Consider the following 13931-nt stretch of genomic DNA (forward strand, 5'->3'; position numbering starts at 1 on the left):
CTTACTTTATTATATATATTTAACTAGTAAATAAAGTATTAAAGTAACCTTTACTATAACTATTATTAACTAACTTAATTTTAAAAGTTTATAAATAATATAAAGTACTTTATATAAAAATATAAATAGATTTTAAAAGGTATATTTTATATAATAAGATCTTTATATTTATTTACTTTTAATTTAAGGAGTTTAATAAATATATTAATATTTATTAAAGTTATTATAATAAATAATTTAAATAAAATTAATAAATATATTATAATTATATATAATAATAATAATATATATCTAATATATTCTTACTTTTATATTTTATAAAATATAGATAATATATTATATATATACTTTATAAAATATAAAAGTATTTAAAAGTTTTTATATAATTATATATATTTTAATAACTTAATAAAGCTTTATATAATACCCTTTTAAAACTTTAACCCTTTTATACTTATAATAAAGTTAAAGTATAACTATATTTATAATTTATATAAAACTAATAAAAATAGTTATTAATATATTTTAATATATTAATATTATATATAATTTATAGTTTATAATATATTTTATATATAAAATTATTTAATAAAATATTAATAGTAGATAGATCTTATTATATATAAATATAATTTTAACTTTTAGGGCCTTAATTCTTATATACTCTATAAATAAAATAATATAATAAACTACTATTTAATAAATTAAGAATAGAGTCTTTTAATTAAATTATTAAATATTAAATATTAACTATTATTAAAAGAATAATATAATATACTATATATATTAATTATAAAGTAATTAAAAAAATAATATAATATATTATATATATTAACTATAAAGCTATTACTATTTATATTATATATTTTAATTAAAGAATTTACTTAAATTATTATTAATAAAATATTAAAAGCCTTATTTAATTAAATTTATATTTAATAGAGACTTTATTTATTAATATTATTTAAATTAATAAACTTTTTATTAAAACTTATTAAAAGAAATAATAATAAATACTTTTAAATAAAAGAGTTAAGATTTTAACTATTTAAGTATAATTTTATTAACTCTATTTATATAAAAATAATTATATTACTTTTAAATATTACTCTAAAGGTTTATTTTTAACTTTTCTTTTAAAACCTTTAAACTTAAGTTTATACCTATTAAAAGGGAGAATAATAGTGCTATACCTATATTAATAAAAATTATTAATAAAGTAATTTCTTTAAATAAAAGAGTTTACTTAATAAACTTAAAAATTTAAACTTATTAACCTTTATATTATTTATTTTAATATTATTAAAAGAATCCTTTTATAAAATCTTAACTTTTATAAACCTTAACTTTATTATAAGTTATAAAAATATAATTTAAAAATATTTAAATTAAATAAATTTTATTAATATTAATATATTTAAGGCCTTTTAAAAGTACTTTTTTATAATTAAATAAATATTAATATAGAAGGAGAAGGGGAGTAGGAAAAAAGAAAAAAGGAAAAAGGATTACTATAAGGCTAGAAATTAAAGGGCTAGGAAAATATATTATTTAAATAATAAAACCTATTAAAATAAAAATTAAACTAATAGACTACTAGTAATTAGTAAACTTATAATTATATATATAATTAATATAATAAAATATAAAGATTTTATATAAAAATTAATTATAATAGAGTTAATTATATAATTTAATTATAAATTATAACTATTAGTATACTTTTAATATAAAAATACCTTAATATAACTAATAATTTAAATTATAACTATAATAAGATTTTAAACTTAAAAACCTATATATATTTATTTAATAAAATAAACTAACTATTAAAAATAAATAATAAATAGATTTTAAATATATTTAATACTTATATTATTAAATAATATATTATTAAAATAAACTTATTATACTTTAAATATAGTAACTTAAATAATATTTTAAACTATTTAAAACTTTATAAATATATTAATAGTATTTTATAATATATATATAAGGGTAAGACTTATATATACTATTAAGAGCTATAATAACTATATTTTTAAATAATAATAATATATTAAAATATATAAATAAGTAAGAAATAATAAGTATATTTAACTCTTTATTTTAAAGTAAAAAAGATAATAAAAGTTTAAATAAAAGTTTTTAATGTTTATAAAAGTTATAATATAATATAATATAATATAATATAATATTAGTTTTATAAATAAGATTTAAAATAATAAGTTATAAACTATAACTTTATTTTAATTTAAAATAGTTTATATTTATATTTAAAAAAGTATATACTTTAATTAACTTTATATTTCTTTAAACGTAAATTTTAATTAATTACCTAAATAATACCTTAAAGCTATTAACACCTTAAAGCTATTAATACTTTAAAGCTATATTTATACCTTAAAGCTTACCTAAAGCCCTTTATATAATAGCTAATAGACCCTATTAAGGTATATAATATTTATATATATATAAACCTATATTTTATAAAGTATACTAATAATTTAGGTATGTATCTTATAAGGCGCTAAGTAGGGTTTATAATAAACCTTTATAAATTTAATTATAATTATTTAAAACCTTAAAAATCTAATAATTTTATATTAAAACCTATTATATTATACTAATTATATTAAATATAGTAAGTAATAGCTTTAATTAAATTAATATAAAAGTTATTTATTTTATAATAAAATTTATAATAACTTTATTATAGTTACTTACTTTAATATATATATTTATTTAAACTTATTAAAATAAAACTTATTTTATAATACTATTATAATTATTAAATTATTTAATAAATAAAATAATTATATTTATTAATTAAAAATATAAAATAATAATTAAAAGATTAATAAGAATAAAATAATATAAAGTTATAATAAAATAAATTAATAAAAGTTTAAATTTATATTTTATAAATAACTTATATTTAATAATTTATAAACTATATAATAAACTTATAATTAACTTTAAATTCCTTTTAAGGGTAAATTTTATAGTTAAAGTTTAAACTAATAGCTTATATTAATAAGATTAAAAGTATATATATTATTTATTATTATATAAATATTTAAATTACTAACTTATATTTCTTAAATATCCTTAGCTAGATTTTATAATTATAGTACTTATATTACTAAAAAAAAATAATTAATTATAATACTATTTAAATATACTTAAATATCTAATATATAATAAATTAATACTTTTATTTAATAAGTATACTTACTTAAAACTTTATTTAATAATTTATACTATATTTATATATTAATATATATTATACTATACTATATAGTATTTAAAATTATAACTATATTTAAATTTAAATTTAAATTTAAATTTAAATTTATAATTTAAAATTAAAATATTTTTATTTATTTATATATTAATAAATAATAAGAGTATAAACTTATATATATATTTAATAATAAAAGCTTAAATACTTAAATTAATAATTATAAACTTAAAAACTTATTAAAATTAAAATATTTATATAAAAAATAATATATTTATCCTAACTTATTAAATTAATAAGTTAACTTAAAGTATATAAATTAAATACCTTTAATAATACTTATAATTTTAATATATACCTTTATTTAATAATATTATAGTAAAGATAGTAGTTATATTATTTTAAAATAAAAAATAAAAGTTTAAATTTAAATTAACCTTAAGAAATTATTTTTAAAATTTAAACTTTTATAATAAATCTTACTTAATATATAAGTTAACTATTAATTTTAAAATTTTATAAAAATAAAAATAACTTTATAATAATATATAATAAAAGTTATAAACTATAAAGGTTATAAGAATTAAAACTATATAAAAATAAAAATAACTTTATAATAATATATAATAAAAACTATAAGAATTATAAAAACTATAAAGACTATAAAGAGTATAAAGACTATAAGGATTATAAAAAGAGGTATAAGAAATTATATCTATTAAATAATAAAATATAAAAATTAAATTAATTTAAAAATAATTAATTTTATAATAAAGTTTAAAATAATTTATAAAATAATTACTTTATTTAAAGTTAAAATATTTAATTTATATATATTAATTTTATTTATATTTTATAAATTATAAGCCTAATTAATACTTATAATTTATAAAATATAAATAAATAATAATAAATTAAAGTATTATTTTTAAAACTTATAAACTAAAATATTAAAAAATATTAATTATATTTATACCTATATACTTTTAATCTTTTATAATTATTATTTATTTATTAATTATTATTTAATCTTTTACCTATATTTTATTATTTATTTTATAAAGAATATACTTTTATAAAAAACTATTTAAAGGTTAGTTTATAAGTTATTTTTAACTAACTAATTATTTTTAACTAATAAGTTATTATTTTAATTAATAAGTTATTACTCTAATTATTTCTTAGTTTTTACTCCTTAAAGGTTAATTTATAAATTATTTTTTAATTATTTCTTTATTTATCTTTTTAAATATCTTAATTTATATTATAAATAATATATTTTTATAAAAAAGCTATTTAAAGGTTAACTTATAAGTTATTTCTCTAATTATCTTTTAATCTATTTTTTAAATATTTTAATTTATTTTAAAAATATCTCTAACTATTTTTAATCTATTTAAATATCTCTAATTAATTACCTATTTTATAAAAATAAGCTTTTATTTTAATTAAACTATTTTATAAAAAACTAAAAAAGATAACTTAAATAGAAGATATATTAAAACCTTTATTTATAAAAAAGATATTTAATAATTCTTTTTTATATTTAATAATTAAAATTATAATATTAATTATTATAATATTTTAAATTATATTATTATACTATATTATTAAAGTTTATTATTAAAAACTTTTATAATAAATATATTAAGTAATAAATAATAATTCTTTCTTTTAATAATTAAATAATTAAATTCTTTTCTCCTTTCTTTTTAACTTTTATTTAAATTATTAATATACCTTATAAAGTATATTATAATTTTAATTAAAAACTTCTTCTACTTAAAGTAATCCCTTATAGAGTTTAAGGCTACTTTATTTTATACTTTATCTCTAATTTATTTTATTTAAAGTCTAAATAACCTTAAAAAGCCCCCTAATAATAGTATTAATTCTTATAACCTATAAATTAAGAAGTTAGATAAAATTTACTACTCCCTAAAGCTTATAGAGGGTTGTAGTAGTAAATTTTGGCGAAGCGAACCCGACTTCTTGTAATGAATTTGTGCTGGACGTCACCGGCCCCGAATGTGTAGTAGTCTGGGAATATGCAGGTGGGTGCCAGAGAGTAAGAATACCGCGACTGAGTAGACGCAGGCCTTCCACGACGACAGGACCAGCAGCCCGAGTATGTACCTAGGTAGACAACAAAAGATTGTATGGTGTGGTGGCCGAAGAAAACATCTGCCTCGAGAGGGTGCCGCGGGCTTTGTACTCGCCTTCGGATAAAGAAAGCTACTCAAGTAACCTAATAGTAAGGTTCCCAGTCCGCATTCCTAGCGGACTCCACCTAGTCATTCAACGGCTCATGGCTCAGGTAAAGAGAGGCATGGTTCCTCGACCCCTCCCTGGATGCCCCAGTGCAGGGCCGGGAGTCGGTGGCTAGCCAAGCATGCCCATCCGAGGGGCGAGCAGGGAGGGAGAGAGCTACATCGGCGCCCAGCGGGTTTCGCTCGGAAGGAAGCTTAGACGACAGAAGACATGTGGAGCACCGGCAGCCCGAACCGGCAACCACCAAGCCGGGCGCCGCACTCCCCCGGTTACGATTGGCCAACTGGGGCGGGTTTCGTCTCGTCCCTATGACTGGGGGGGGGGCTTGGGGGCTGGGGGCATCTCGGGTAACTAACTATATACACCTCGATTGGGCGACGCGGACATGGGACGACATGGGACTGGGAAGGCAGCAGACTCGCTGGTCGTTGCCAATCTTGTATCCGTATACTGCCTCTGTATATATTTGTCTCTCTCTTTTTTTCTTTTTCCTTTTGTCTTTTTACTTTGACGGTGAGATGTGCATGGACCCACGGGAGTGATGGCCTCACAATGGAACCCGGGACGGTCCGCATGCCCCGTCCGCGACGAGACCACTTTCCACCAGACACAAGGCAGCCCACGTCGGGACAAGTCTGGGAGACTAGGACAATGGTTCCTTGGTATCTACTACGTAACAGAGCTCCCCCCTCGGCTGTGGTGCTAGCTTGCTTGCGATAGGCCCCAGCAAATGAACCCAGGTTGCCTGAACTGACAGCAGGATGGATGCCCGGCATGCGGCGGCTTTGGATCCACTTGATTCCTGCCATCTACTCTTTCGTGGCGGCCTCCTTGTCCCTGGCCTTGGCCGCCTTTTTTTCCTCTATCAGCCTTTGCTTCTCGAGCTTCTTCTGCTGGTTCTTGGTCAGCTTCCCATCCCCAGCACCCTCCCCACCGGCCCCGTCGAAGCCCGCCGCCGCCTTGGCCCGGATGGGAATCTCAATTGGGGCCTTGGGATTGCCCTTGCACTCGAGTGGCCTCAAGGCCATGAAGGTATCGCGGACCTCGTCCGTCACCTTTGCCCTGTTCTCCTGGAACTCCTTGACGTAGTCTTGCAGGTGCTTGATGCACAGCGCCTTAAGCTCGCCCGTCAGCATCTCGCCCTTCTTGTACGAGTCGTGCACCTTCTTCAGCTCCTCGTCGTCCTCCATAAAGTACTTTAGGTACTGGTAGCTGACGTCAACCTCGGGCTGTCCGCCCTTCTCCCGGTGCTCCTCCACGGTCTCCCTGCCACCGCTGAAGGCGTACTTGTTGATCTTGGTCTTGATCTGGTTGGGCGTGTCCTTCATGAAGATGGCAGAAGAATCGATGGATGCAGACATCTTGGAGCCTGGGCCCTGCAAGGCGTCGAGGAACCGCGCGTGGATCATGCAAGGCTTGGCCCAGTGAAGGCGAGCCGCAACATCCCTGGTCATGCGGAAGTACGGGTCCTGGTCGATGGCGCACGGGATGAGGCACGGGATCTTGTTGGTGAGCTCGGCGTTGTCGCCAAAGATGTGAGGGAAGGTCGAGGCAAATGCCGTCGAGCCCTGGACGGCGCCAAAGAAGGCCCTGCCGACATTGGTGCTGCCATCGCCACCGAAGATGGCCTTGCTCTGGTTCCAGGTGATGAGCTTGGCCACCTGGGTCACGTTCTCCCAGAAGGCGCCGCCCATGTATTTGTAGTCGGAGAAGATGAAGGTCTTCTTTGGGTCGAAGCCGCATGCAATGATGTCCTTGGCGTTCTGCAGGGCGTACTCCTTGACCTCCTTGATTGTTCTCTTCTCGCTGAACAGGAACTTCTCGTCGTCCGTCAACATGATGACCAGCGGGACGTCGAACACATCGGACAGCCACTTTGTGAAGGCAAAGGGGATGGTATGGCCAATGTGCATGCTGTCGGAACTTGGACCGCGGCCAGTGTACAGGTAAAAGGGCTCTCCCTTCTCGTAGCGGTCGAGGATGACCTCGAGGTCTCGGTGGCTAAAGACGATGCCTCGGCGCATGAAGCGATGTGGCTTCTGGCCCGTTGCCCGCTCGAATCGGTCCAGCAGCGCCTGGTCGATGAGCTTGGTCCCAAACTCCTCGGTCAACTTGTTGTAATCGATCGCCTTGACATTTCCGTGCTCGTCGATCTCCCCCTGCACATTGTAGGGGTCCACCGACTGCTTGCCGGTGTGGGCTGGAACAGGAGACTCGGACAGAGCCTCGGCGTTGTTGACGCTCATGCTGGGACGAGCGTGATGAGGATGGCCTCAGGACGTGGTAGTAGGGAGCTCTGTTGTGGGATGTCGCAGGCCCACTGTTCCGGTTGAGGAGGCGGCCACCGCAGGAGAGGGTGCACAGGCGGAGGGTGCTCGTGGACAGGACCAATGTCAGAGTGTCAAAAGGTTGGAGGGGTCAATATGGAAGGCAGTTTGGCGGGGCAACCTCCCCTCCGTCCCTGGTCAAAGCCATTCAACTACGCTGGCAATAATGAGTCAACAACGCCCCATTGATCGCCATGACTGCGACGCTGCTCCTCTGATAAACTGCTTCTCTGAGGCATGATTATGACTCTTTTCGCTCACAGGCAAAGCACCTCGGCATTTTATTGGCAAGAGAGGTTCGATTGGGAGCAACTGGTTGACCATCATCAATCAGCCCACGCCCGTGGGGTGGCGGGATCAGTCATGATCATTCCTCGGCGGCAGGCAATACTTTTTTCGATCTGCAAAGCTCTGGCTGGCTGGCGGTACCACCTGTCCATCCTCGACATATCTACTGATGTGAGACTATGTTGGCAGCATCATGGGTATCTCTGCGCTGTCTGAGGTCGCAAACGCCCTCGGTATCGCGTCAATTCCTGAGGAGGGCTAGTACAGGTACGCTGCAGCAGCTTCGCCAAGCGCCCATGTTGGACAGCATCTAACAGCCTGCTCGTGCAGACTCCCCATATGCCCTCCCAGCCGTCCTCCTCGAGCGCGCCCGCAAGCTCGCTGTCGAGCATGGCCAGCTCAGCCAGCAGCTCGCCGACTCCTTCGACCCCAAGATCGCCAAGCGTGCCGGCGAGATAGCCGGTGTCGCCTCTGCCCTGAAAGAATGGGAGGCGGCGCAGTCTTCTCTGTCCGAGCTGAGGGGCCTCCTTCAGTCCAAAGACGCCGAGATACGTGAGATGGCGCATGATGAACTCGGTACGACCCACGAGCAGCTGGGCAAGCTTGGGCACAAGCTCTCGGCGAGCCTCACTCCCAAGGACCCCTACGCGGACTTGCCCTGCATCCTCGAGTTCCGGCCCGGCCCTGGCGGCGTTGAGGGGCGCTTCTTTACCGACTCTCTGTTCAAAATGTACCAGCTCTACTGCCAGCGCAAGGGCTTCCGTGCCAAGGTTGTCAAGTACGACACGGCAGAAGGGGCCGGTGACGTCAAGGGCTCCGACGGAGAGCTGCCCCTCCAAGAGGCCGTCCTGGAGATCCAGGACATGGGCGCGTACGACCTGTTCCGCACCGAGGCGGGAATCCACCGGGTTCAGCGTGTACCCGTCACGGAGAGCAAAGGCCGCACGCATACGAGCGCGGTAGCCGTCTGGGTCCTACCATCGTTCCCCGAGACTGGCGCCGGTGCCACGGACTATAACAACCCGGAAAGCGATTTCTACATCGACCCGGGCGAGGTCCGAACCGAAACCATGAGGGCGAGAGGGGCTGGCGGCCAGCACGTCAACAAGACCGAGTCGGCCATCCGCCTGACTCATACCCCAACCGGCATCCAAGTGAGCATGCAGGACCAGCGGTCGCAGCAGGCCAATAGGGATGCCGCGTGGAAGATTCTACGGTCGAGGATAGCCATCGCAAGGCGCGAGGCCAGGGAGGAGGAGGCGAAGAGCTTGAGGGACAGCGTCCTTTCCAAGGACAAGATCACGCGCGGCGACAAGATCCGGACATACAACTACAGCCAGGACCGCTGTTCGGACCACAGGAGTGGCTTAGATGTCAACAACCTCCCAGACGTGCTTGAGGGCGGCAGGACCTTTGATAGGATCCTGGACAGCGTGAAGGAATGGCGGCTGGCCAGGGACATCGAGGCCGTCATCGAGGAGGAGGAAGTTGCTCTCGCGTTGGCGGCCAAGAAACTGGCAAAAAGGAAATAAATAGGCTCGTTAATAATCCTGTATTATATTGATCCCATACACATAGATGATACCTCAGTCCTCGCGAGGGCCAGAAATGCACAGCCTTACAATGACCCGTCTCATGGGCTAATGTTTCAACCAGGACTCTTGTCAGGTATGATCAAACCGATATATCTGGACTTAAATTCAAGAACGAGTACAAGTGAGAATGCGACCACGGCAGAACAGTAGAACACCATTTACCCCCATCCCTTCTCACTGGCTCCAGTCCTAACCAGAACTCGAGCGAAAGCCATGACGAACTCACACCCACCTCTTCGTCCCAAAGTGTGACAGGAAATCACCAGCTTGCCCGTTCTCAATGCTGGAATTGTCGACGACGGACATGACAGCCTTGATAGAGTCCGGTGGGGTATCGGGGCCCGTGAAGTCCGGGTTGTATCTCTTGAACTTGGCCGCCATCTTCTCCAAGCCACTCAGCTGCTCCGGGGTCACTATGAGGAGGACATGGTTAGCTTGCATTGCCGGATCACTGCAGCAGGCTGTCAACGTGCGGCTTACTCTTATCGAAATGTCCGACCTCAACCATACCGGGACAGATGCTCAAGAAGAGCACGCCGTCCTTCTTATAAAGGGCACTGAACTTGGCCGTCACCATGTTCATGGCCGCCTTGCTGATGGAATAAAGAGGGCTCTCCGAGATATCGTAATCCTTGATGAACTCCGGATCACCCATTCCACTGGAAATGGTCACAACCTTCTTCACCTTGCCCCTAAGTACCTGCGGCATGAAGCTGTTAAACAGGTGGATGTTGCCGGTGACATTGGTCTGGATCAGCTTGGAAAGCTCCTCTTCGAGCTCCGCGGGCTTCTCCCCACTGGGTAGAGACGGAGGTTAGTATGTCCTTTCCTGAAGATGGAATTTCTGTTGTGATAGAGCGTACCGGACGTCAAGACCGTCGAACATGCGCTCCTGGGGGACGAAGCCAGCATTGGCGATTAGATAGTCGACCTTCCCCCCAGTCGCCGTGACGGAGCTTTCAGCAGCTTTCTAATACTTTACTCAGCAGCTGTGTTTAATAAGCCACCATTGAACAGGCGATTTCTCTTACCTTTATGGAGTCAGGATTGGTCAGATCAGCCTCGAGAATGGTGATGTTCGACCGCCCATTTAGCTCTTCCTCGATCCTCTTGTCGGTTTGCGGCTTGTTTCGCACAATTCCAATGACAGTGTTGTCATAGTTGCTCGAAATCTGGTTGAGGAACTCCCACTGTTATGAAACCTTTAGACAGAATTCAAATCTCATGCCGGGTTTTCTTGCGAGAACTCACACCAAGACCCCTAGAAACGCCTGTGATCACATATGTGGCCATGATGTATAGAAGAACGGGGCTTCGCTGATAAATGATCTGCTGAATCTGGAATATGATGAAAGCCTCGGTAATCTAGCTGTAGCTTGTATGATAGTGGTAGAAGGGTGCTGGTGAGATGTCTGGATTGCTTGATCACAAACATGGCCATAGGCGGCACAACACGATGATATATATACTTTGTGGCCCATCATTGTTTCTGAGCCTCTATGGTTTGGAGATGTATTACTGAACATATTCTGCACCTTCAAATTAGTCATTCCAAAGATGACTCTTCTTAATCAAGCAGCGGAGGTGGAGATGCGAAACACGATTATTTTCAGTCACACAAACAAATTCGCGAATAGTTGCCTGAAGCCCGTATCTTGGCTTGACGTACATCTGTGCATCTGTGGGCCGATTGCTGCCGTACATACGTATGTACGTCCATGTGGGCTGAACCCCAAACTTCTGACCTGTATGCATGTGGTCAGACTGAATTGACCAGGGCCGCGCAAACTTGCCAGACTATGGAGCCCAGAGCTTATCCACAGGATGCAGCCAGCCTCTATAGAACCTAGGTAGGCGCGGTGTGGGTTGGTAAGCATCCTCGCTAGTCCCACACGAGGGTAATCACGTCGTGGATTATCAATCACTTCTACAACTTTGAATTATATGTATTCACTTTGAAGCTGAGTAGTGTGGGCAACTTTCCGCGAATTCAGTAAGTTGTCCTTGTGAAGCTCCATACCCAGGTAAACAAGACAACAAGACAACAAGACACACCACAAGCAGTTTCTCGGACAGGAGTCCAAAATGACGGCTGCGAAGAGAAGCTGTGGTACCTGTAGAGGTCAGTTCCGGTTGCACTTGACCATGGAATCAGATGGAAGACGACACTAATGATGCCGATGACAGAGCGCCGCATTCTGTGCGATAGAGCTGTTCCCACATGCTCCCAGTGCTCCCGGTCGAAGCGTGTGTGCCAGGGATATGGTCTCCGACTATCATGGCCACGCGCAGGGGACGGCCGACGTGCCATGGTCGCCAAGCTGTCAGTCCGGAGCCCAGTTCACCGGATTTCTGCAGCGAGCATAATCCACACTAATGCCTGGGACATCGAGATGCATCATTACCTGACAGCTTCGTCCCGAGAAGGTAAGCCAACCCCAGAGTCGCCACAGAGACAGTTGATCTAGAAGGGACAGCTTCTGACTGTACTTTCTAGAGCAATTACCCCGTCTGATCATCCCAGTCCCCTTGTCATGGAATCCATCCGAAATGTCCGCAAGCGACGGGGATCTTTTCCACTATTGTGCGTCCACCCACATTTTTGCTTCTTTCGGGGCGCATGGTCAGACTGATCAACCATAGTCCAGTTCGCGGCCTCACAGTCCCTGACCAGCTTCGGACGCAGTCCTGATGCTTTGGGGACTGTCCTCATGCGTGCCGCTTGCTCAAACAATTCAAGCTCTGCTACCGCCGTCCTCCACTCGCTTTTGGCCTTGTCCTCACTTCATCGGCACGGAGTTCAATCACAGGCGATGAAGTTGAAAATATCGAGCCTAAAAGCTCTGGCAGCGGCTTCCGTTGCGGAAAATAGCTTGGACCTTGAACTGGTGATTCAACATGTTGCCACGGGGATGTTGCTGTGTTCTTTTGAGGTCAGTATTGAGCTCGGCTGCTGATATCTGTGATGGTGCTAATGTGATCACCGGGTCAGGTCCATCAAGCTTCATGCACCTCAAGCCAATGGGCGGTTTACCTGGCCGGTGTGAAGCAGCTGCTCAGTGCGTCCTCTCTTGAGAAGCCACAAGAGCACGAGGACTTGGCGGTCCTGCTCGACTGGGTGTATTATCACGATGTGATGATGCGCTTCACTCTGCGACACTGGAATGGGGAGGCTATGGTGCTGCCCTCAAATACCACGTCCGCATGGACACTTCTCTGCTCATACACACAGGTCTTTGTTGAACAGTTGCCGAAAATTGATCTAAAACGAAGCTGCATATCCCAGCAACCATCCTCAACTTCCGCCCTTCCAGAACTACTCTCCGAGTTCTGTGAGTTGATGCCGGGCCAAGCGATCGATGATCACAAAAGCATTCTCAAGGCTCTCGACTGGAGAATCAGAACAGTTCCAGTCTTGCTCAAGCCTGACGAAGCTGCAAAGATGATGACCATAATAGAGCTTTACAGGCTGGCTGCTCTTGTTTATATTCATCGAGCAAGCAGCAATCTTCTCAACCAAGAGTCTCAGGCGCAGAGAGACATTGATGAGGGCTTCATGCTACTTTCCAAAATGGATGCCTGCGAGCGACAATTCCCCATATTCGTGCTGGGTTGCGAAGCACGGACAGACGGACAACGAAAGATCATCATGGACCTCATATTGAGGACAGAAAAGAGAGTTACATCGCGATCGTTCAACCATGTTACTGCATTGCTGCATGCTGTTTGGGCTCAGGACGACCTTGCCGACGTGCAGATCAACTATGGGAACAAACTCACAGCTGTCATCAGCCGCTGCGCCATCGTGCCTAGTCTCGTCTGACTGGGTGAAGATCAACTGCTAAGTTTAACTTTGGGACAATTGCGGAGAAGTGAGAGATGAATCTGTGTGGCGAATCTTGATTCCGGGCTATTCACACAGTCATAAACATGCAAGACAGCGCGGAGTGCCACACTCTCAATCCTGTTGGGGTTGACTACCTAATCAGGCCTGCTAGCTTACACTACTTTCAAATGTTCCCTATAGCCTCCCGTAGCTTGTAGTTCCTCCTCTGGATGATATCACATAGACGAGATACGTTTAAACGAATTGACTGCAAGAACTATACATTTGGTTTAGCTTTAGCCACACTATATTTTTCCTTTACACTATATAACTACTCATTTTTTCCCTAATCTAAAACTTATATATAAAGTCTTTAATAG

General features: G+C 37.8%; 4 protein-coding genes across 4 annotated transcripts; 2 read left to right on the forward strand and 2 right to left on the reverse strand.

The window, feature by feature from the left end:
* The first annotated feature begins 5952 nt into the window (after window positions 1–5952).
* Window positions 5953–9786, forward strand: KVR01_001258 (uncharacterized protein). The gene is made up of 2 exons (XM_044788939.1): window positions 5953–8397; window positions 8461–9786. The coding sequence occupies exons 1-2, from the start codon at window positions 8310–8312 to the stop codon at window positions 9660–9662; spliced, it is 1290 nt and encodes a 429-aa protein (XP_044649213.1). The 5' UTR covers window positions 5953–8309; the 3' UTR covers window positions 9663–9786.
* KVR01_001194 (tryptophan--tRNA ligase WRS1) lies at window positions 6325–7761 on the reverse strand (the record flags this gene model as incomplete). Its single annotated transcript, XM_044786672.1, has 1 exon — window positions 6325–7761. The coding sequence occupies one exon, from the start codon at window positions 7759–7761 to the stop codon at window positions 6325–6327; it is 1437 nt and encodes a 478-aa protein (XP_044649149.1).
* KVR01_001482 (uncharacterized protein) lies at window positions 9763–11151 on the reverse strand. Its single transcript, XM_044790086.1, has 5 exons — window positions 10977–11151; window positions 10757–10915; window positions 10589–10695; window positions 10206–10522; window positions 9763–10138 (listed from the first exon to the last, which is right to left on the reverse strand). The coding sequence occupies exons 1-5, from the start codon at window positions 11016–11018 to the stop codon at window positions 9948–9950; spliced, it is 816 nt and encodes a 271-aa protein (XP_044649437.1). The 5' UTR covers window positions 11019–11151; the 3' UTR covers window positions 9763–9947.
* Window positions 11152–12034: 883 nt separating this feature from the next.
* KVR01_001124 (uncharacterized protein) lies at window positions 12035–13548 on the forward strand (the record flags this gene model as incomplete). Its single annotated transcript, XM_044792155.1, has 3 exons — window positions 12035–12152; window positions 12369–12658; window positions 12718–13548. 3 exons carry the CDS (start codon window positions 12035–12037, stop codon window positions 13546–13548), a joined length of 1239 nt encoding a protein of 412 aa, XP_044649079.1.
* Window positions 13549–13931: the final 383 nt, after the last annotated feature.

Source organism: Diaporthe batatas (assembly GCF_019321695.1).
Source record: "Diaporthe batatas strain CRI 302-4 chromosome Unknown Contig00002, whole genome shotgun sequence".
Classification (NCBI taxonomy): Eukaryota; Fungi; Ascomycota; class Sordariomycetes; order Diaporthales; family Diaporthaceae; genus Diaporthe; species Diaporthe batatas.